A 20,506-nucleotide genomic window follows, 5' to 3' on the forward strand; every position below is an offset into this window, starting at 1 on the left:
AATTGGTTAAGCCCAATGATGGACTTTGGCCCAGTTTTTGTCCAGCCCAATTTTACTTTTTCACAAATTTTACTTTTTGTAACACATATCTTTCTTTGGGTGGTTTTATTACCAATTTGCCATCCAAAGAAAACTACAGATCTAATGAAAAAAATTGGAAAAGACTTTTTGTCCTAATAAGAAATTACTATTGGGGGGAGGGTAGGGTAGTACTATTCACACACCTCTTCTATCCATCTTCAGTTCATTCGGATCGGACGATCGAAAATTAAGAGGATTATGTGAAAAGTACAAATAAGTGTGTATAACAACACCAGCACCCTTGTGGGTTTTGTTAAGTATCGATTACCGAAGCTCAAGATGAATTTCTAAACTTTACATAAATCAGTGGACTATTTTACAAATTATTGTTATTTCTGATTATTGAATTGTTACACAATTTTTAATTGGTCACTAAAAATTGCTAAAAAGCATAATTATGTCTAATCTATTCAAATTTTATTTTGTCTAGTTGTTAATGTGTTTAATTTATTTGATTCGAAAATAATAAATAATAAACGTATGAAAATCACTTCTTTTTTAATACAACTGATTAATTTGAAAGAAAAAAAATAGAAAGTAAAAAATAAGGGTAACTTAATAAATTATTAGGGGCAAAATCGTAAGTAGATATAATATAATCTCCACGTTATTTCTTCTCGGCTTAAACCCTCACACACCAGAGACTGGCGCAAGAAAAACGAAAAACCCTAACGGCCGAATCCCGTAAGACTCCAACTTCTCGCGCCACACACCTCCCGCTTCAGCCGAGATTAATACGCCACCGTTTCTGCTTCTAAGCAAAAATCCGGCACCGAGACAGCATGGCGGCTACCGACGAAGAGAAGGAGGCGGCGACGACGACGACGACAGCGACGACGACGTTTAAGAATTTGGGGATATGCGACGAATTGGTGGATGCTTGTGAGAAATTGGGGTGGACAATCCCTACCCCAATTCAAGTCGAATCCATGCCTGCCGCCCTCGAAGGTTCGTTCGCTCTCTCATTGCATTTGCTTCAATTTTTTTTATCAATTTTCAAAATCTCAACTTTCTTTGCATTTACATATAGATTTTGTATGTATTTGTCAACTGATTCTATGTATGGATTTTTTGGGTATAAAGGAAAGGACTTGATCGCACTTGCACAAACGGGTTCGGGTAAAACCGGCGCATTCGCGCTTCCGATACTGCAAGAACTAATAAAGACTCCACAATCATTTTTCGCTTGCGTTCTGTCTCCAACGAGGTCAGTGAGGCGGCTTGAATGATATGTTTATAGGAAGATATATGTCACAAAAAACAAAATTTTTGGTTGTTTTGTTTGTCGAAATTCATTTGTGTGTGCTGCAGAGAGCTTGCAATTCAGATCTCCGAGCAGTTTGAAGCTTTGGGGTCCGAGATTGGCGTGAAGTGTGCAGTGGTGAGCAATTGATGTTTTTAGTTTACTAGCTTGTCATAGTGCATGTTATACATTGTATGAGCTTTGTTCTTTTGTGTATGTAGTGTCGTGGTAATTTGATGAAAATGTAAATTGTTATGTAGTTTTTAAAAGGTGAAAACTAATGAAAATATACCAGTAGCTTCTTTTTTTGTTTATTACAGTTTTGTTTCATATTTACGACGACTGTTTTTGAACAATTTATAGTCTCGATGTGTTGATGCTTTATGTAGACCTGTAAAGTAAAGAGACGTTATCTTTTCTAATGCGCTGGAAGCTAACAATCTGAAGTTGTTAATTGAAGCTTTTTATTGATTTAACTATTCTAAACATTTTGAATGCTACTTAGTGCTTTACCTAATTGTTTTAGCTTGTTGGAGGAGTGGACATGGTGCAACAATCTATCAATCTTGCAAAGCGGCCACATGTTGTTGTAAGTTGTTATTTTACTTAACTGATAGCTTATAACAATTTTGTAGAAATGCCTTTGGGTTTCATGTCAACTTTTCTAAAAGAACAGGTATTCTCTTGCAGGTTGCAACACCTGGACGCCTCATGGATCATCTATCCAACACGAAAGGATTTTCTCTTCGCACGTTGAAATTTTTGGTAGGAACTGATTATTTTTGTTATGTCATCTATTCAGTTGTTTCTTTGAATATCAACTTAGAAATGGGTTAGAGTGGTTCGGGCATATAAAATGTAGACCACTAGATGTAGTTGTTGGCAGAGCCAAGATTTATAAAAGGAAAAACAAAAAGATCAAGAGGTCAGCCAAGATGAACATGGGATTACGTAATGAAAATCTCATTGAAAAAAATAATTTAGATTTAATAAGAAACATGAAATATATATTGTTTTGGTCTATCATTAATTTGTAGTTAGTTAAATTTGTTCAACATAGAACAATGCTGGCGATCATACATTTTTTGACAATATTTCTTGCATCTTCTTTCCCATCCATTAGACTAGCAACATTATCTTATATGATTATCTAGAACATTTTGTAATTGTGTGTGATATAACCTCGACTGCCCCATGACTGAGACCTGGTTAGAAATGCTAAGAGTCTCTTATATCCAATGGAGCAGGTTTTAGATGAGGCTGACAGGTTGCTTAATGAGGACTTTGAAAAGTCAATTGATGAAATTCTGAATGAAATCCCTCGTGATCGGAGGACATACTTATTCTCTGCTACTATGACTAAAAAGGTACATGTCTAACTATTTCAAAGCATCTATAGAAGTATTTGTATTGCTGCAATTGTTTTAGTTTTGTATCATGGCTTCTCTGCACATCTAGTACCATAAATCAATTTTTTAATTGGACTTTTGCTACCAGAAAATAAAAGGAATATATGTAATTTCACTACTTTTTTGGAAAAAAACAGGAATGTTAAGAAGCCTGCATATGAAGAGAAATTCTTTTACGCTGCTGTTACTGTTATATGAGGTTGCATTTTATACTTCAAATGTTCTTGTACTTCCTTCCTGCTTCTTAGCAGAGACGATCTGTGCTTCTCGTAATTTATATAGAGTACAGATTATGGAAGTAGATTCCTAATGCATGTAATATTAGGGCTCGTTTGGCAAGTGCTTTTAAACGATTGAAACCGCTTTTAGATAAAATGTTTTGGAACCAAACCTTAGTAAAAATGCATGTTAATTCTGCAAAAGCACTTAAAGTGCTTCCCGCAAGAAGCACATAACTGGTGCTTTTAGCAGGAAGCACTCTCAGTCATTTAAAAGCACTTGCCAGACGAGCCCTTAGGTTTTTGGGTTGAGCTGGCCTTAGTTTAGTAGTTGACAATGTATCTAGTTTTGTCCTTGAAAGGCACCAATTAGATTGTGCTGGTGTCTTGGTGTTGGGATTGCCACATTGGAGTGCAACACGTAGGAAACAGATGAGTCGAATATGACGGAGGCTTTCCTTCTGAACCTTATATATTCCAAAAGTTATTCATCAGCTAACAGAATTGTGCTTGTAACGTTGCAGGTTCGGAAGCTGCAAAGGGCTTGCCTAAGGAACCCTGTGAAGGTTTGATGAAAGTGTTTGCTGGACCATGTTCATTATGCACAAATTTTTTTTTTCTTCCCAGTATTAAAACATTTGCATTTCTTGACTTATCTCAGATTGAAGTAGCTTCTAAGTATTCGACAGTTGACACGCTAAAGCAGCAGTATCGTTTTCTGCCTGCCAAGTACAAGGTTTTCCCTGTCTTGCTATTTTTCTCCTCATGATTTTTAATCCAGTGTTATTCGTCTACTCAGTTAGATAATCAGGACATTTCATGTTGCTCATGAATCATATACAAATTATATTGTGGGGCAGACTGCTGCTATTAGTTTCCAATAAAAGTACATATGTGAATTATCACGGAGATATTTTGGTCACCAGTTTGATTAGGAAAGAAGATCCTTCTATTATAGTTGTCATTCAGCAGTTTGGGAAAGCATTTTTTTAATTGCTTTGAGCTTTTATTTCCTGGTTATTTGTGAAGCCAGATCCAGTAACTTGTGTTTTCTCTTGTGCAACTGCAAATTAGTTTCTTTTTAAATGAAAAGAAGTAAAATGCCTGATGTTATGCCTTTCTCTTAAAACATTGATCTGTATTAGTATATAGGGGTACAGATAAATAAAGAAATGTCAAAGACCAGTGGGTTTACCTTTGGCGATAATAGCTTCCGAATTGGTTGATGTATCTGGTGACATCCTGGAGTGTATGATTTTAAGAGACCAGTGGGTTTACCTTGGGCATGTGTGTCTGGGGTGCGGAAATGCATCAATGACAATATTATAATTATGGATGAATTGTTGGATTCGTTGGTGAATTTATTAGATACCATCATACATGGTATGCACCATAAGTGAGGAACATCAAATATTTTGGTGCAAGATCCGGACACAGTTTGAAGACGTAATCATGACATGCATTCTTTCTTTCACGAAGTTCCTGGCATTTTATGCCTTTTTTTTGTTACTGTCTCTCTTGCTTATAAGTTCAACTTTTTGTGATTACAGGATTGCTATCTTGTATATATTCTGACTGAGAAGTCTCAGTGTACAACTATGGTATTCACCCGCACATGCGATGCAACACAAGTTTTGGCTTTGATGCTTCGAAATCTTGGCATAAGGGCCATCCCAATTAGTGGTCACATGAGCCAGGTATATAACATCAAATTAAGTACTCTTGAATTCACTAATTTCATTTGAAGCACAGTGTTTGGCTTATAGTTCATGGTTTTCTCTAACCTTGTTCATGTATTATTTCTGGCAGTCAAAAAGGCTTGGAGCCTTAAATATGTTCAAAGCTGGTGAATGTAATGTACTTATCTGCACTGATGTGGCTAGTAGAGGATTGGATATTCCATCAGTGGATATGGTTATTAATTATGACATTCCCACAAATTCTAAGGTTAGGCTTACTATTTGCTATTCGGGTCTTAATATATTTGTTGCGTTTTTGTTCCATCTAAACCTAATATTGTTATGGTTGCATTGCACAGTTTTTACCAGTACGACTCCGAAAAGTTTGTCTTAAAGCTAATTAGTGGTAGTGGACGACAATTAATACGTGAAAACTTCATTATTAGTCAGTGATACAAAATGGCTTCCCTTGCCTTCCCCCACGCCCCTCGTCTCTTTCTATATAATACTTGTAATGTTCTGTAACCTGTAGGCACACCAATTCAAGGGAATAAATAGATAAAAAGAGGAAGAAGAAAGTTAATACAGTTAGTTCTGTTTAGGTGATACATTATTGAAGAACTGTGCTATTGTTTTTTTTTTTAATTTTTTTTAATTTTTAAATTTATTTTATTTTTTAATGCCATTGTTTGCTAACTATGATGAGTCACAGGATTATATCCATAGAGTTGGAAGGACTGCTCGTGCTGGACGATCTGGGCTTGCAATCTCTCTAGTGAACCAGTATGAGTTGGAGTGGTATATACAGATAGAGAAGCTTATCGGTAAGCTATAGTTTACCATGCCTGTATAGTGGGATATTGAAACGAGTGTTTTTTACGCTTACAATTTGTTACTGTTCAGGCAAAAAGTTACCCGAATTTTCTGCTCAAGAAGAGGAAGTCCTGCTACTGTTAGAACGTGTTGGACAGGCGAAAAGACTAGCCCAGATGGTAATGTTCTTCCCAAGTTGGTGTTTTTGATTTTTGTTTACATATCAATCTCAAGGATTTTGTTTCATTTACTGGGTATGTATCCCATTGAATAGATATAGTGCTCAATGTGTTCTACATTTGACATCTCCAGAAAATTAAAGAGAGCGGAGGCAAGAAGAGGAAGGGGGGAAACAATGGTGAGGAGGAGGATATTGACAAGTACTTAGGTCACAAAGGAGGAGGAAAGTCCGGTGGAAAGTCGAAGAAGTTCAAAAAATCAAGAGATTGATTTCACTCCAATGCCAAGTTTTGTTCTGGAGAGAATTTTTTGCTTTTCGGTAACTATGTACCTTACGCCGATTCAACAAGGTGCCACCGAAGACTTGCTTACCTTGTGTTGTTTCACAAAGGCAACAAGTTACTAGAGGACCGGCAATGAAATTTTAATCTTTTTTATGTAATATATCCTGCTCAACATTTTCTTGACTGAGGGAAGATGTTGGAGCATTTGTCCCCCAATCTTTTTGGACGTTTGATAAACATTGTTGATTTAGGTTTTTTTCTTCTTCTATAGTTTCATTTATTTAATATCATCATTTTCTATTATTTCTCTTATCTCAGTTTGATTTCTTGGAATCCAAATTTCCAGTTGCAATGCGACGTAGTATTGAAAAGATCAGAGACAAACAATGTGGTGAGGTCCTAAGTTCTTGTCTTGATAACGGACAAAATAATTCGAACTTGAGGCATCTTCTACGTCATAAAAAGAAAATTACTGAAACAACAATTTCTGGGTTCCTTTACCGCCTGGGAGCTACAACTGCAACAACTCCGTGGTTGACGTCTTATTTTAGCACTTCCCATCGACCACACTTATTGATTGATTAGGAAGAAGAAATCGAGCCAAATATGGTCAGAAATATAATTTAGCCAAAAGAAAAGTCATTACACACTTAAATTCTTTATCATCCACCTCCCCAAGTATCATGCTACACTCTAGGAGTAAAACATATGATTTGATTATTTTTGTTACGTCTAATTCAACTCCTTGAACAAAGGAAGTGTACGACTTAACTGATTGCCTACTCTGACCTCTAGATCACCGTCCACCACGAGAGAGAGAGAGAGAGAGAGAGAGAGGAGTAATTTCATTTGCTACTTCTAATGGAGTAAATATGCCCATACAGACGTCTCAATAGAAGCCCTAAACAAATTCAAACATCTGCCAGTGATAAGTTCAACTACAAAAATTGTGTGTCACAATTTGTTTCCTCTGATCCTGACTTCCATTCTTCGAGCAGAATGATCGATTTCTGCATATGACAGCAAGACGTGCCAAAACACTCCCTCTGCATCTCAAAAGGGTAAAAGTCCTAGCTCCCCAAATGTCATTTGCTTTATAGTCCACCGCGTCTGATGAGAGGGAGCAAAAAATCTATAATCCCAAATCCAATGGCCGGTATCCATCAACGTCTTTCAATACCAAAACTTATGGCTCCAGCTCTCAGAGCTTACCCAATGTCTGTATATTCTGGCAATTGTTCATCATCGAGGCCTCCAATCAAGCCAGGAACGTATTCATGTGGGAGAACTCCAAAGGTTTCCATTTCCAGCAAAGACTCGTCAAGGCAAGAAAAGGAATCGCTTTCCAATTCATAAATTCCAGCATCCTCATCGATGGGGGTGTTCAGGTCAAACCTCGGATTTGGATTCAGGGGTGCAGCCATTGGGAAAGGTGGGAGTACCTGCTCAGAAACAAAGTTACGCATCTCACCATGCTCCACTGAACTTTTTCTGATCTTCGATTTGGAAGGTCTAACGGAATCAGAGAAGACAAGTTTGTGCTTTCCCGTGGTCGTTAACTTTGACATTGACCGAGACCTGAGATCATTTGTTGGGAATACCGATGAAGCCCATCCCATGGCATCTTCATTGCAAGTTCTTGTTGCGGTCCTGAAAGGAGACATGCCTCTTATTAGCAACCTCCCAAAACCCACAACTCCCCACACTTAAGTAATTGTGACATCAGATACACATTTATTTTTCATTTAGCAATCGTTTTGGAATCATGTTGCAAGAGACCTTACCTGAAACGGTTCTCAGCCAAATTTACATTGCTTGATTTCCTTAGATGATGATCTTCAGTAGCTTTATTTAGCGATGGAAAACGGTCAGAAGCAGATATTGATAAATTTAAAACAGATGGCAATTCATCTATTGTGTCATCTTTTGCTCCCTGAAATTCCAGAGTTATATCCAACCGTTCTGATTCAATTGAAGAATCTTTCCCCAGGTTTGGACGAAACACTGTGTCATTGTCACACCTGCTGCTGGCATCATTAAGTGCAGCTGGTACCAACTTGGTACCCTGTCTGTTGCTGGCATCATTCAGTGCAGCCGCTACCAACTTGGTACCATGTCCGAAATTGGTCAATTTCATTCTTTCTGTACGTTCCATCATGGGAGTCTGAGACTTTTGGTTGGAAGGGCTGAAAATGCTTCCCCCAAAATATAAACCATTCTGGGAAGATGGGAGATTTTTTCGGCGGTCTTTGTGGGATGTCACCTTCCAGACAGCTGAAAGCAAGGCAGTGAAGTGTTTCTGAATGAGGAACTCTGTATTGGGCTGGTCGGCGGCAACGTTTAGTAACATTCGAATATTATCCTGGCACATAAGAAAGATAATTAGATGATTACTGGTTTTTCCTTGCGCAATGCTTTAGTAAATGCTAACCGTACCAATTTTAATTCACAATAGTTCACTTAGTCCAGTGATATAAGTGATTATGAGGTCGACAAAACATATGCAGTTCAGTATATATAAAAAAGTAAAATAAAAACCATTTGTACCTCTGTCACTTTTAGAAGAGCCTTTCCAGATCCTATATTGTTAACTTTTTCATAGTTAGGATTGTCCGGTGTAGACAAAACATATCTTTGGATGAGTTCCCTAAATCTCTCACAGCAATGGATGGGATGGCGATATCTTCCCCTATAAAACCCACCAGCGGTCATTCCATAAAGCACGTCACTAACCAAGCTCCAATGAGGACCATACTCATGTACAACAGCACATAACATAGCATCCTCCTGTGACAACCAAAAATCTGGTGATGGAATACAGTCTCTAGACCAAATATTCCCCTTCTTTAGCTTCTCTGGTTTAATCAGTAGAATTCGCTTTACAGGCATGGAAGTGATAGAAATTTTCCCTCCCATTTTGCTTCTGCTAGCTGGCTTATGATCAAACTCAACCATACTCTCACATGGTTTTGACTCTGTAACTTCATCATGATCCATAGTAGAGAGGTTAGTATCAAACTCCGTAGGACATATTTCAAGAGTAGACTTCTTGAGCTTCTTAGACTTCTTTGAACTCTTCTCTTCGCCAACTGGTATGACTTCAGCCTTCTTACGTTTTCTCTGCACACTTGAACGTGGTGATTCCGTATCGGAATACGTAACCATCTCATGAGAGAGAGAGTCTTCATCTATGGACATAGGTTCAGCTTGTAGCTCTCCTTTCAAAGGTTTCAGTTCAGAAGCTAGAGACTGCTTCTTCAGAGATTTAAATTTGGCTTTCTTCGATTTCTTCTTAGTCTTTGGTTTAGGATCAATTGGCATCTCATTCCTGGAATATTATACAACTAATTAATTAGAGAAGCTTCAACTTAAAAAGAAAAAGGTTTCAATAGCTACATTCAGAGATTCCCAAATTTAATATTTTCTTCAGTTGACAGTTTGGATATTCGTAAAACTTGTATATCTTAAATGCTATTCTAGACACCAGTACAGATGCTTCTGTGCAGGAGGGGATCTTGTAACATATACATATTGGGTGCCAGCTACAGGACTTTTTTTTCTGAGAAAGGGGGATGGGGGCGGGAGAGAAAAACATCAATTCATTTTTTCTCAACCTATTGCACCTGATACGATTCTTTTTACTATATCTGAATGAGTTGATGGGAAAAGAGGATTAATTTGAACCAACTACTATCAGGAAAAATGTTGAGTCTGTCAGCTTACTTCATAGAATCACAATTTTCCTCTGCTTCATCTTCCTTCAGTTTAGCTTCGTATTCCAGTTCCTCCAACTGAAAAAAGTTTGCACATAAATTATTACATAGACACTAAAATATGCAGCACAATAAGTATCCCACTGACCTGAATTTGAGCTAAAGCCTCAACCTGCTGCCGATATGCCTCAGTTGCAAAATCAGCATCCCATGCTAAGTACAAAATACACGAGTTTAGTCTAAAGTTGCAACACGCATACATGGCAATATAACATATTAATAGTTTGAATTTCTCAAACTACGTCAATGACTAGCATGTCCCAAATAATTGCAGAATTGATTTGCAGATACCAGATACCATATCATGACAATATGTGATACGGTTAAGGGACAAATTGAAAAACAAGAGCCATGTGGGCAAAAGATGATGTCAGGTGGAAGCAATTTTATTGTAAGAGCCAGGGGGAAATCATTATAGCTTAAAGAAAATAAAAACTCTTTCATGTTCCAACTCAGTTTGATGTCTAACGCAAACTTAATTTTGCAAATTGAGGTAAGATGTGGAGTGAAGGTCACACGATTTTATCATGAAGTAACACCACATGACAAGCCCATAGAGTTGGATATATTTAAGGTTACGATATGCCTCAAGGTAACTTAACAAACAATGCAAAGAATACAAAGGTACGTACTTTCATATACAAGAGGTTCCTCATCTTCATCAATCTCAGCTTCCATTTCTTCCTTGTATTTTTCAATGCGGTCCAGTTCCCATTCTGTCTCCTCAAACCTAGCCTGAGATTCCACTGCTTTCTTGTCTATAATTGGGTCCCACAATTCTAGAAAACGAATTGCATACCTATCTATCGGACGTAATTGATCGCCAAATGATGAGATTTCTTGTCCTGCAGCTGCAGCAGCCGCAGCCATCTGTTTGACATCAGCCATCATGTCCACATCATCTTCTCTACAAGCAACAGTATGAGCTCTTCCTTCATTAGGATCAACCCCATTTTCTTTGCTTGAAGACGCCACGACTCCACCCCGATCTGCAGGTTCATCAATCTTCACATCGTCCTCATTTACTAATTCATCATCTTCCAATCTCACAATGGCTTCTTCTGTAAATTCTTGGTTGTCCACAGCTTCTTCCTGCTCAACTTTCTTTAATGCCATGTAATCGGCTTCATCTTCTGCATGCTTTAGAGCAGCTTCAAGATCAGCATTAGACAGAGAAACCTCAGTTGTGTTGTGGTTTTTCTCCTTTTGCATATTCTTCACGGGAAGTGCCCTAAGACCAGAGAAAAGCTCCATAGGGTCAAGCTTTTTGAAGAATTCAGTGTTGTAGCCCCCACTCTGTATAACTAGATCATCAAGTGCACGCTTCTGATTTGCCTTCTTCAGGATATTTTCTTCAATGGTACTCTGACTGATCAACCGATAAATATTTACTTCACGTGTCTGTCCAATACGGTGGCATCGATCTTGAGCTTGTTGGTCCATAGCAGGATTCCAGTCACTATCATAAAAGATTACAGTGTCTGCCCCAACAAGGTTAATACCCACACCCCCACTACGGGTTGACAATATGAAAAGAAAAATTTTTGGATTCGTGTTAAACCGCTGCATTAAAGTCTGCCTCTCCTCGGGCGGAGTGGATCCATCTAAACGCATATATGTGTAACCATACAGATTGATGAAAGCCTCCAAGGTATCAAGCATCTTGGTCATCTGAGTGAATATTAGTGCTCTGTGACCTTCTGACTTTAGTTTTCTAAGTAAAACTGCAAGTTCTTGCAATTTACCACAGTCAAATTGTATAAGTCGCCTGTCAGGAAAATATACTTGCCTTCGAACAATAGCAGGTCTGAATGGTGATAAAAGTGGAGACAAGTATTCAGAGCATTTCTGCTTATAAGCTGGATGCAGAAACACAGAACTTACAGACTTATTGCACCAGCATACAGGTGGTGGCGCTCGCGCAGCAGGGATTGCAAACAAGAAGCTTTCAACCAGGTCAATCGTTTTCTGGAAGCGTTCCACTGGTGAAAGGACTATATCAGCAAGCTTTGAGGAGTGCATGTAGGATATAGGATTAGCCTTGTGACAATGAATATCAAAAACAGGATGTCTTACTGTAACAAGCTCCCTTAGGCTTGTTGAATATATGGGTTTCCTATTGCACCTCAAGGAATTCCACCATGCAACAGCTGCAGCATGTTCCTTTGCTTGTCTTAGTCTCTCCTCCATAATTGCTTTATGAATCTCTTCAAAAATATTGGTACCATGCAACTTCTTGCGATGTTTAAGTCCACCAATATCTTCAAGATTAATCAGTTCAACATGCTCCTTGATTGAATTTGATGGCGTAGCAAGAGCTTTAACTTCATCACTCTCCCAAGAATTCATTGAAAAATCTAAATGAGTAAATAAAAACCCCAAACCCTTAAGGTCTACCGCAGAAAAGGGTCCAGGTAAAAGAATTGAACATACTGAAGAACTCAATTGTGTGTAAATACCCCCCATATCATAGGAACTGACAATTGGACGACCTTCAAATAAGTCAGGATGATTGCATACTTTACGAAGTTGCATTATAATACTTATCATTCCAAAAAAATTGGCACTTGCAAGAGTTGCTTGTGTTTCGGAGCTAGCAATGAAGTCTTCATACAAGTTACGCTGCCTCTTGGAGAGTCTACAGTATATGACATGCTCATGTTTCATAGGGAGCTGCTTCTCCACATCTCGTTTTAAACGACGGAGAATGAATGGACGAAGAACATTATGCAGACGATCAAGAACTTCTTTATTTACTCTTTCTTGCCCCTCAACCATCCCTGATATTGGATTAGAGAACCAATCCTTGAATTCCTGATGAGACTGAAATACATGGGGCATCAAGAAATGCATTAGAGACCAAAGTTCCATGAGATCATTTTGCAGAGGAGTACCAGTTAACAAAATGCGCCGTTTGGAATTGAAGTTCAAAAGAGTCTGCCACCTCTGAGACTTCCAATTTTTAATCAGATGGGCTTCATCTAAAATCAAGTACTTCCACTTCTTCCGCTTGAAAACTTTTGAATCTTGAATAACCAGTCTGTATGTTGTTATGCATATATGAAATGAGTTGGGTTTCAACCAGCCTTGCCTTTTCAACTTGCGCTCTTTAGCACTTCCAAAATAAGTTAGGATTTTGAAAGCTGGACACCATTTAAGAAACTCAGTCTCCCAATTAAGCATTACACTAGTTGGGACCACAATAAGATGAGGACCCCATATTCCCTTTTCACATGCTAGGTGTGCAAGCAAAGCAATTGTCATGATTGTCTTCCCAAGCCCCATCTCGTCGGCTAGAATCCCATTCAGTCTTTTCTCATACATCGTTACAAGCCAATCCAAGCCAATATGCTGATACTCACGTAGAGGGAACTTAAGAAGAAAGGGGAACTTTGTGCGGACATTGGTTGTGGAGAAGGTGTTTCCAGTTGGCTGTGCAGATCTAGCAGCAGCAGCCGCATCCTCAAGTCTGTTTTCACTGTCTTTTCCCCCTTCTGAAATCTTAGTTATACTTGCACTGTGTTCTTCAGTAGGAGAATCAAGAGCTGGCTGGTGTTCACCAGAGTCAATATCTTCATCCATATAATCATCTTGCTTTGGTTCAACGTCTTCAAGAGATGAAGAATCCACAAAATCCTCTGATAGAGCAGAGCCATATTCAGATTCACCATCTGCAACTTCATCACTGTTTAAATCCTGAAAACAGGTTGATAATAGAACAAAAATCATATATGATGTGAATCACTCAACCTATGAGCAGAAGGATACAATAAAGCATACCTTTTTATACCTTGCAAGCAGTTCCTGTAAAGGAACTTCACTCTCCTTCTGCAGTAAGGCAATCTGGGCAAAAAACCATTCAAACAATCAACAACTTGGACCAAACCATTTAGTGTTTCTACCAACATGCCTAAAGTATAAGGGTAGACATGAAAGGTACATAGACTAGCTCCTCACCTCATCCATGCGATCATTGGTATCTGCTTTTTCCAGTTCCTCCTCCTCTGATAAGGTTGTCTCATCATCCTGGGCATCAAACTCAGATCAATAAAACAAAGGCTATTGGCAATAAAATTCAACCACTTTGAAACCTATTTCCAACTACTGAACTAACACAGATTAGCACAATTACGCTATAATAATAATCAACCAGAATATACCTAGAGGTTGCAAAAAACTCAAGTTTATAAAAACAGTATAAAAAGGCCTCTAAGATGGTTGAGTGGGCAAGTAACAAACAATAGCTACTTAAATCGACCAGGACTTTAAATTAGTGAGAACATAAAGTAATTCCCACCTGTTCTTCTCCAGCAGCAAGAATGAAGTCACCATCTTCCTACATAATTTAGAAAGAAGAGTGAGCAATAACCCTCTAATTTTTTTTATTTTTTTTGCAGAAAGAAAAAAAATATAAAGATCCAAAATTTTAAATGAAAGGAAGGGAACTAAATCTGAATTTGGAGAATCTGAAAGTTGGAACATATAAATTCAAGATATATGTATATATAGATACATACATACATACATACATAACACACACAAATAGCTTTATATTAACACATATATATCCACAATTTAATCTAACAAGTCTGAAATAAAATAATTGGTTTTAAAAACTACCATGCTAGGACAAACCAGAGCTAAATGAGTTCACCAGACATAAAGGTCCAATAGATAAACATCATGATGCAAAAGCAATATTGCTGAACATATGCTATCATTGTAAAAGGAAGAAGAACAAAATTAAAACCTAAAAATAGCACTCTCACATGTTCATCATTAAAATCATATCGCATCTGTCCTTTGGCAAGCTGTACAGGCGCTTCTGAATGATTTTTATCTTCATTTATCTCAATCTCTGATAAATGGCCTTTTGAAATGGACAAACCGCCATTACTTTGCACCTGCAAATAGCAAACAGCTATCATGCCAACCATTCATAAACTGCACAATTCAGCATCGCAACCACAAACACATACAACTTACACAACGACGACCAGTGACAACATCTGAGTTGATTTTCTCGGTTATATCGGACACAAAAAGATCGCTTTTTTCACCTGCAGTATAATTGAACACTCACCTCTTCAGACATGATCATAAGTTTCACTTGATAACAAAATACATTAACTGCTACACCTACCAGGTTCCTCCCCCACTGAGGTTATTTCTGCGGCATCTTCAACCTTTTCTGAACACATACCCTTCTCTTCTCCAACTGAGGTCATTTTTGTGCCATCTTCATCCTGTTTAACACGCTCTTCCTCCACCGAAGTCATTTCTTTGCGATCTTCATCCTTCCCTGGAGACATATCATCCTTTTTCCCCAACAAGATCAGTTCTGCATCGTCCCCATTCTTACCGGGAGACATACCATGCTCTTCCTCTACTGAGGTCATTTCTGCTCCATCGTCTCCTGATGTCATTTCTGTAGCATCTTCACCCTTTTCTGTACTACTTTCTGGGCTAACTGAAAGTCCATCTGTCAGATAAGATTTATAAAAATACCATTAATTCAAAGGTGCTCATTTAGCATACAAGAGACAGGGGAATAGATCCCACCAATGATATACCAAATCTACCATATACTGAGCACAACTCTGTGACTTAACACACGACACGAATAAAATTCATAGTGCTAGAGAAGAAAAACTACTGGAAAAGCCATCCCAACTGGCTCATAGCTCTTCCAGGACCAAAATATTTGGCTAATTGGAGAGGAATCTGAACAATGTGGAAATAATTACACTTAGATAAATGCCTAAAGCGGGTAAGAAGACAAGCATAACCCGCATCTTCCAACTGTGAATTTTTGAAACCTAGCTATCATCTTGTAGAAAATAATGCGAAAAGTTCCAGACCCATATTTAGAACATACAAACTGCCTCTCATAATTAAATAAAGTATAGTTGAGCAAAAAGTTATAACCATTCACCTTTCTCCATAGGATATTGTTTGAGTAGCTCCCCAAGTGGAAGATCTACTTCATTCTGTAAAGCAGCCAACTCTTCCTTCCTTTCTTGTTCAGTAAAAAGAGCCTCATCTTCCTCAATAGTGTTCTCATCATCCTCCTAAAACAGCATCATCATGCAGGAAAACATCTGTTAAGAATAGAAATTATACATAAAAAGCAGTATCAAAACATCCTTCAAATCCACAAGGGGTATCAGTCTAACTCTCCAAATGCAAAGCAGTTTTTGCAAACATGATAATGAACAAATTTTTCCAGTCGACATACAGGCAATATAACACTTTACAGATAGACATATACTCCAAATAGCATGTTTAGAGTATAAAACTCACAATAACAGAACATGAGGCTTCATATAAAAGTTGCAAATACAGAAAACTAAGTATTGGAGTCAGAACTCTATTCCAAAATTCCATGGAAGTTTTTTTCCATGTGATTATCCAGGCTTCATTTGATATTACAGAACTTCCCCGGACAGCAAACAGTTGCACTGTTAGCAGACAAATTGGTCAGTTCAACTACAGACTTTATCTATGCATTACCTTATACTCATGGTCAACTACATTACCAACTACGCTTCTTTCACCTTTGCCTGACATCCCAAATCCTAGGGCGGCATAGACTTAGATGAAAATACTATAGTATTGGAGAATGTTGACTGACATACTTTTCCTTAACATCATCAAGTATCATGGAAAGAATTATTGTAATCCACTGCATATGCACATAGTTCCTTGCATAATTGGCCTTACTATCATGTAAATGCATACCCACCAAATTGAGTTAAAAAGAAATATCATATATTTACAGAATAGAAAAGGAAAGGAAAGACTCACAGTTCTATCTTCAGACTGTACGTCATAATCATCATCATCAACGTCAATGTCTGCTCTTTCTGTGTCAGGTTCTGTTTAAAACGTGTGAGAGTGTTTTAGTTCAAGATAAAAGTAGGTAAGAGAAGAACGTCAATGAAATAACAACCTTCAACTTACCGGCATTCAATTCGGTTGATTTGTTAGTATCATTTTTGTCCATCTCTTTGAATTGGATACTTGGTTGACCTTGTGTAGGATATTGCTGAACAGGCTTGTAGCTGTCCCCAAGATTTTCTGCCAACATTGTTGAGTACCTGGAAATTCCATGCAGAAGTGTCATTCAGTTCACCAGGACAATAGCAAGAAATCAAATGCAGCACACAGAAAACAACAACAACTAAGATCATATCAATTAACCACGAAAAAAAAAATTCACCTCTCAGTTTGACCTAGAAGGAACTCAAGCTGCTTATCAAGTGCCTTTTTCTTTTTCTCATCAAGTTCCATCTGATGCTTGTAAAGCACCTAGAATACAATATTAGGCATATACAGTCAAGGCCCTATCTATAAGGACAATAAATTAGTGAAAATAAATTTTTTGTTAAAGTTGGTAACTTAGCAAAGATAAGCTTACCAGCTTTTCTATTTTCAGCCAGAATTTCTTCACATCCTTCGATATATTGACTGCAATCTTCTTTAGCCGTTGCTCTTCCTCCTAAATTAAAATTCATAATGTTGCAAGGAAAATAAACGTGAGAGCAATTATATGAACCAATTTTGTGTAACATGAGAACTGAGATAAACTTTAGTGTATGCATAATGCATTGCACTTCAGTTAGGAAAAAACAGAACCTTCAATTTCCTTTCTCCCCTTGTAGCCTGATCTAGCATGCCCTTGCTGGCTCTTAAAGCAACTTTCTTCGCCTGAGCTAATTTCCATTTTCTCTCTGACTCGAAATCCTGCTAATAACAAGTTTCATAAGCAAGGAATACCAAAAGCATTTATCTCATATTCTCAACATAATTCAGAAGATTTCACACTTTCCAACATAATTCTTGTTCTAAAGATAATAAAGCACAATCATACCAAAATTTAAAGGCGCATAACTGTAAATTACCTTTGAAAGCCATATCATCTCTTCTAAAACATGATCCCAGTGAGCTTTTGGCCGACGAGGTTCACTTGCAGTTTCAAGGGCCTATCACAGTCAAGTTAGTATAAACGAGTCAAGGATTAACAGTAGGATTGCAGCAATACATTCAAATTACTGACTGCTTTCAATATGTGGAATGTTTATCATCACCAAGGAACATGAAGACAGAAGACCATTACATGTAGGTGCATGTTATGCATGTACAACAAAATACTTGGATTTTAACAAAATTTTGTCAGCTCTAATATTTTTATTGAAACTTGAACACAAAATTCACAACCTTATATTCAAGATCCCTTGTTGCAATAATTCAACACAAGAAGCATTCTTTAATCTCAAGTCCTAATAACAAACCAATTATCACACTTTGTATTAGTAATAATACTTCAATATATTCCCATTGAGGAGCGGAACCATAACTCAAACATGAAGACTTTGTCCTAGCACTACTTATCCCCTGGAAAATTCTTTCACTTTGCTGCAATATTAATCTGAAAATTTTCCAGAACAACAATCATAAGCATTGTAATGCACAATGATAACTGGAAGGGTTTCCTCTCAATGTCAAAACATCCAACAACCCATTTCTTGACGTTATTGATCCAAATTATCGGTCTCAAAATTCTCAATAAAATTTCTATAGAAAATAGAAACCATTACATGCTCTAAACCATGTGACAAAACTGAAATTTGACTTATTTCAAGATGCACCATACACCGAGACTTTTAAGAATCCACCCCACACAGTGGAAGCCAATGCATTTTGTTAGGGAGAATATGCACCCTTAAATGCTACTGACGAGCCATAAGCCATTTTTCAAGACACATAGAACATTGCCTGCTTGCAATATTGTTCCATTAGTTCTTAGTTAAGGAAACATTTAAATGTAGAAAATGACTAAATAGATGCATGCTTCAGCTAATAGAGTAGCAGCTGGCCAGTCTTCCTAATGTTTAATCTTCATCTCCTAGCATGACTCTCCAGAGTCTAAATAGAAGCTTGCTGCATCTAATAAGCAGTAAATCCTCACGAGAACCCAAAATTCTCAAATTGGTTTAGCACATTCTACACTAGGGAAAGGTACCTTTCGCAGAACTAACGCTAACAAAAATTATTTCTTCTCATCTCTACACTTCTTATGAGTCATAAAAAAAATTTATTTTATTTTAAACAAGGGTTATGTCATAACTTTTCAAGGCCAAATCCATTAAAGAAAGTGCTTTCTACTTCAATTTATTCATCCACTGTAACTTTTCACTCCATGGACTTCCATAATCTCAAAATTGCAAGACAAAATGAGAGTTCATAAAATAGTGGGGGTTCGGGCCACTTCCCCTCTAGGTGCACACATTTTTATATATCACTAAGACATGATTGCATAAGAACGAAATGCACATATCGAAAAATTCTTGAACTTCAGCAGCGTTTTTGCATACGTTCAGCTCATTGGTTCCTGAGATAGCGTTCTGAACGTTGTTTACTCAAAACGAAACAAACAAAACAAAAGCTCAAACTTCCTCCGGCCATACTTTTAGCCTCGACCCAAGCATACACTCAACTAACACATCTCCAAAAAAGAATTCTCCTAAGATATGCCCAACGCAAGCAAAATTCTCACGAAATACAAGTTTCGTGTCAAAATCTCCATAAGTTACCAGAAAAGTGAATAATTTATGAATTAAAATTACTCAAAACCACAATTTCAAGCCAGACACTGCTACAAAAAACAAGAAAATAAGGAAAATAAAAAACAAAAAATATTTCTGACCAAAACAATCACAAGTTTCAAACTTCAACAACGCTAAGCTACAGTAGGATTACAAAACTACAAAAAAATAAAAAAATAAAAAAATCATAAAAACAAAATAAAAAAAAACTACTATTTATTCATTCCAAGCTCAATACAAATTACAATATCGGAAAAATGCAGAAGTATAATATCGGAAAGCTAACCTTTTGGCGCTTAGGTCTGGGTTCATGATCAAGCTTGGACCTTGGACCTTTGGAAGCCATGGCTTCGGGTCGTCGGATCCAGAAAACCAGTGGATCTGGACCGTACGATCAACGCCAGTGTGCTCTCCTTCTCCGATTGCTCTCTCCTCTTCCTTCCGGTATCTCTCTCTCGCTATTTTCCCTTCTTTCTGTGTTTTGTGTGTTTGTTTATCTGTGTGGGAGCTGCTTCTTTCTTTTCTGAGAGGACACCCACCAGCCCCTGATGATGTTACGGCGCTGCGTTTTGGGTTTTTGTTTTGTTTACGGAGTTGGGTTCTGCTTTGGGCTTTCTTGTTATAGGTTGGGTTATGGGCCAAATTAAATATCTACAACGGCCCAACATGTTTCTTAAAAGAGCTCCAACACCAGTATAAAATCGCATTTTTTAATTGGAAAATAATATCTCCAATCCAAAAATGTCATCACAATCCTTTTTTTCTTATAAAAACATAAGTGAAAAAATATAGACGAAGAAGTTTATGATGACTTTCCAGAACGTCGATAACAACACTCTTTTCTATCTTGTGATAATGGGCAAAAAATTGGCTCAACAACAGTATTACTTACTGTTTACCTCGAATTGTTTTATTGTGGCCTAAAATACGTAAGAAAATCCTCCAAAATTCTCGGTGTTTAAAATGTGAGACTTTTATGAAAAGTTAGAAGAATTATAGAACAACATGATTGTACGGGAAAATCGGTCAAAATTAATTAAAATGTAGGAAAATTAACTACAAAGTACAAGCTTAAGGAAGAAATAGACGAAATACTTTACGAGAGATGCATAGAAAGAGAAAATATTTTAGAGAGATAAGCAAACACCTAGAGTACAAAACCTCGATCCACACAAGGCATACACACACACACACACACACATATGTATAAATATATAT

At 37.4% G+C, this 20,506-nt stretch overlaps 2 protein-coding genes across 4 annotated transcripts; one reads left to right on the forward strand and one right to left on the reverse strand.

The window, feature by feature from the left end:
• The first annotated feature begins 702 nt into the window (after positions 1 to 702).
• On the forward strand, positions 703 to 6,210 carry LOC126585386 (DEAD-box ATP-dependent RNA helicase 10). Its single transcript, XM_050249797.1, has 13 exons — positions 703 to 1,029; positions 1,165 to 1,288; positions 1,393 to 1,462; positions 1,851 to 1,913; positions 2,015 to 2,089; positions 2,572 to 2,691; positions 3,476 to 3,517; positions 3,613 to 3,687; positions 4,502 to 4,648; positions 4,761 to 4,898; positions 5,343 to 5,454; positions 5,534 to 5,622; positions 5,756 to 6,210. The coding sequence occupies exons 1-13, from the start codon at positions 864 to 866 to the stop codon at positions 5,891 to 5,893; spliced, it is 1,359 nt and encodes a 452-aa protein (XP_050105754.1). The 5' UTR covers positions 703 to 863; the 3' UTR covers positions 5,894 to 6,210.
• Positions 6,211 to 6,744: 534 nt separating this feature from the next.
• LOC126585384 (protein PHOTOPERIOD-INDEPENDENT EARLY FLOWERING 1) lies at positions 6,745 to 19,825 on the reverse strand. Of its 3 annotated transcripts, none has more exons than XM_050249795.1 (20): positions 19,575 to 19,825; positions 17,585 to 17,665; positions 17,319 to 17,426; positions 17,101 to 17,181; positions 16,903 to 16,991; positions 16,644 to 16,780; positions 16,488 to 16,558; positions 15,616 to 15,751; positions 14,824 to 15,150; positions 14,667 to 14,740; positions 14,450 to 14,584; positions 13,978 to 14,016; positions 13,638 to 13,706; positions 13,461 to 13,523; positions 10,313 to 13,376; positions 9,769 to 9,833; positions 9,631 to 9,698; positions 8,455 to 9,235; positions 7,692 to 8,269; positions 6,745 to 7,557 (listed from the first exon to the last, which is right to left on the reverse strand). In XM_050249795.1, the coding sequence occupies exons 1-20, from the start codon at positions 19,632 to 19,634 to the stop codon at positions 7,116 to 7,118; spliced, it is 6,468 nt and encodes a 2,155-aa protein (XP_050105752.1). In that variant the 5' UTR covers positions 19,635 to 19,825; the 3' UTR covers positions 6,745 to 7,115. The 3 variants fall into 3 exon arrangements, with proteins under 3 accessions (XP_050105752.1, XP_050105751.1, XP_050105753.1); XM_050249794.1 differs by having other exon boundaries at positions 14,824 to 15,162; positions 19,575 to 19,824; XM_050249796.1 differs by lacking the exons at positions 14,824 to 15,150; positions 15,616 to 15,751; positions 16,488 to 16,558; ... (4 more) ...; positions 17,585 to 17,665; positions 19,575 to 19,825 and having other exon boundaries at positions 14,660 to 14,740.
• Positions 19,826 to 20,506: the final 681 nt, after the last annotated feature.

Source organism: Malus sylvestris, chromosome 10, assembly GCF_916048215.2.
Source record: "Malus sylvestris chromosome 10, drMalSylv7.2, whole genome shotgun sequence".
Lineage (NCBI taxonomy): Eukaryota > Viridiplantae > Streptophyta > Magnoliopsida > Rosales > Rosaceae > Malus > Malus sylvestris.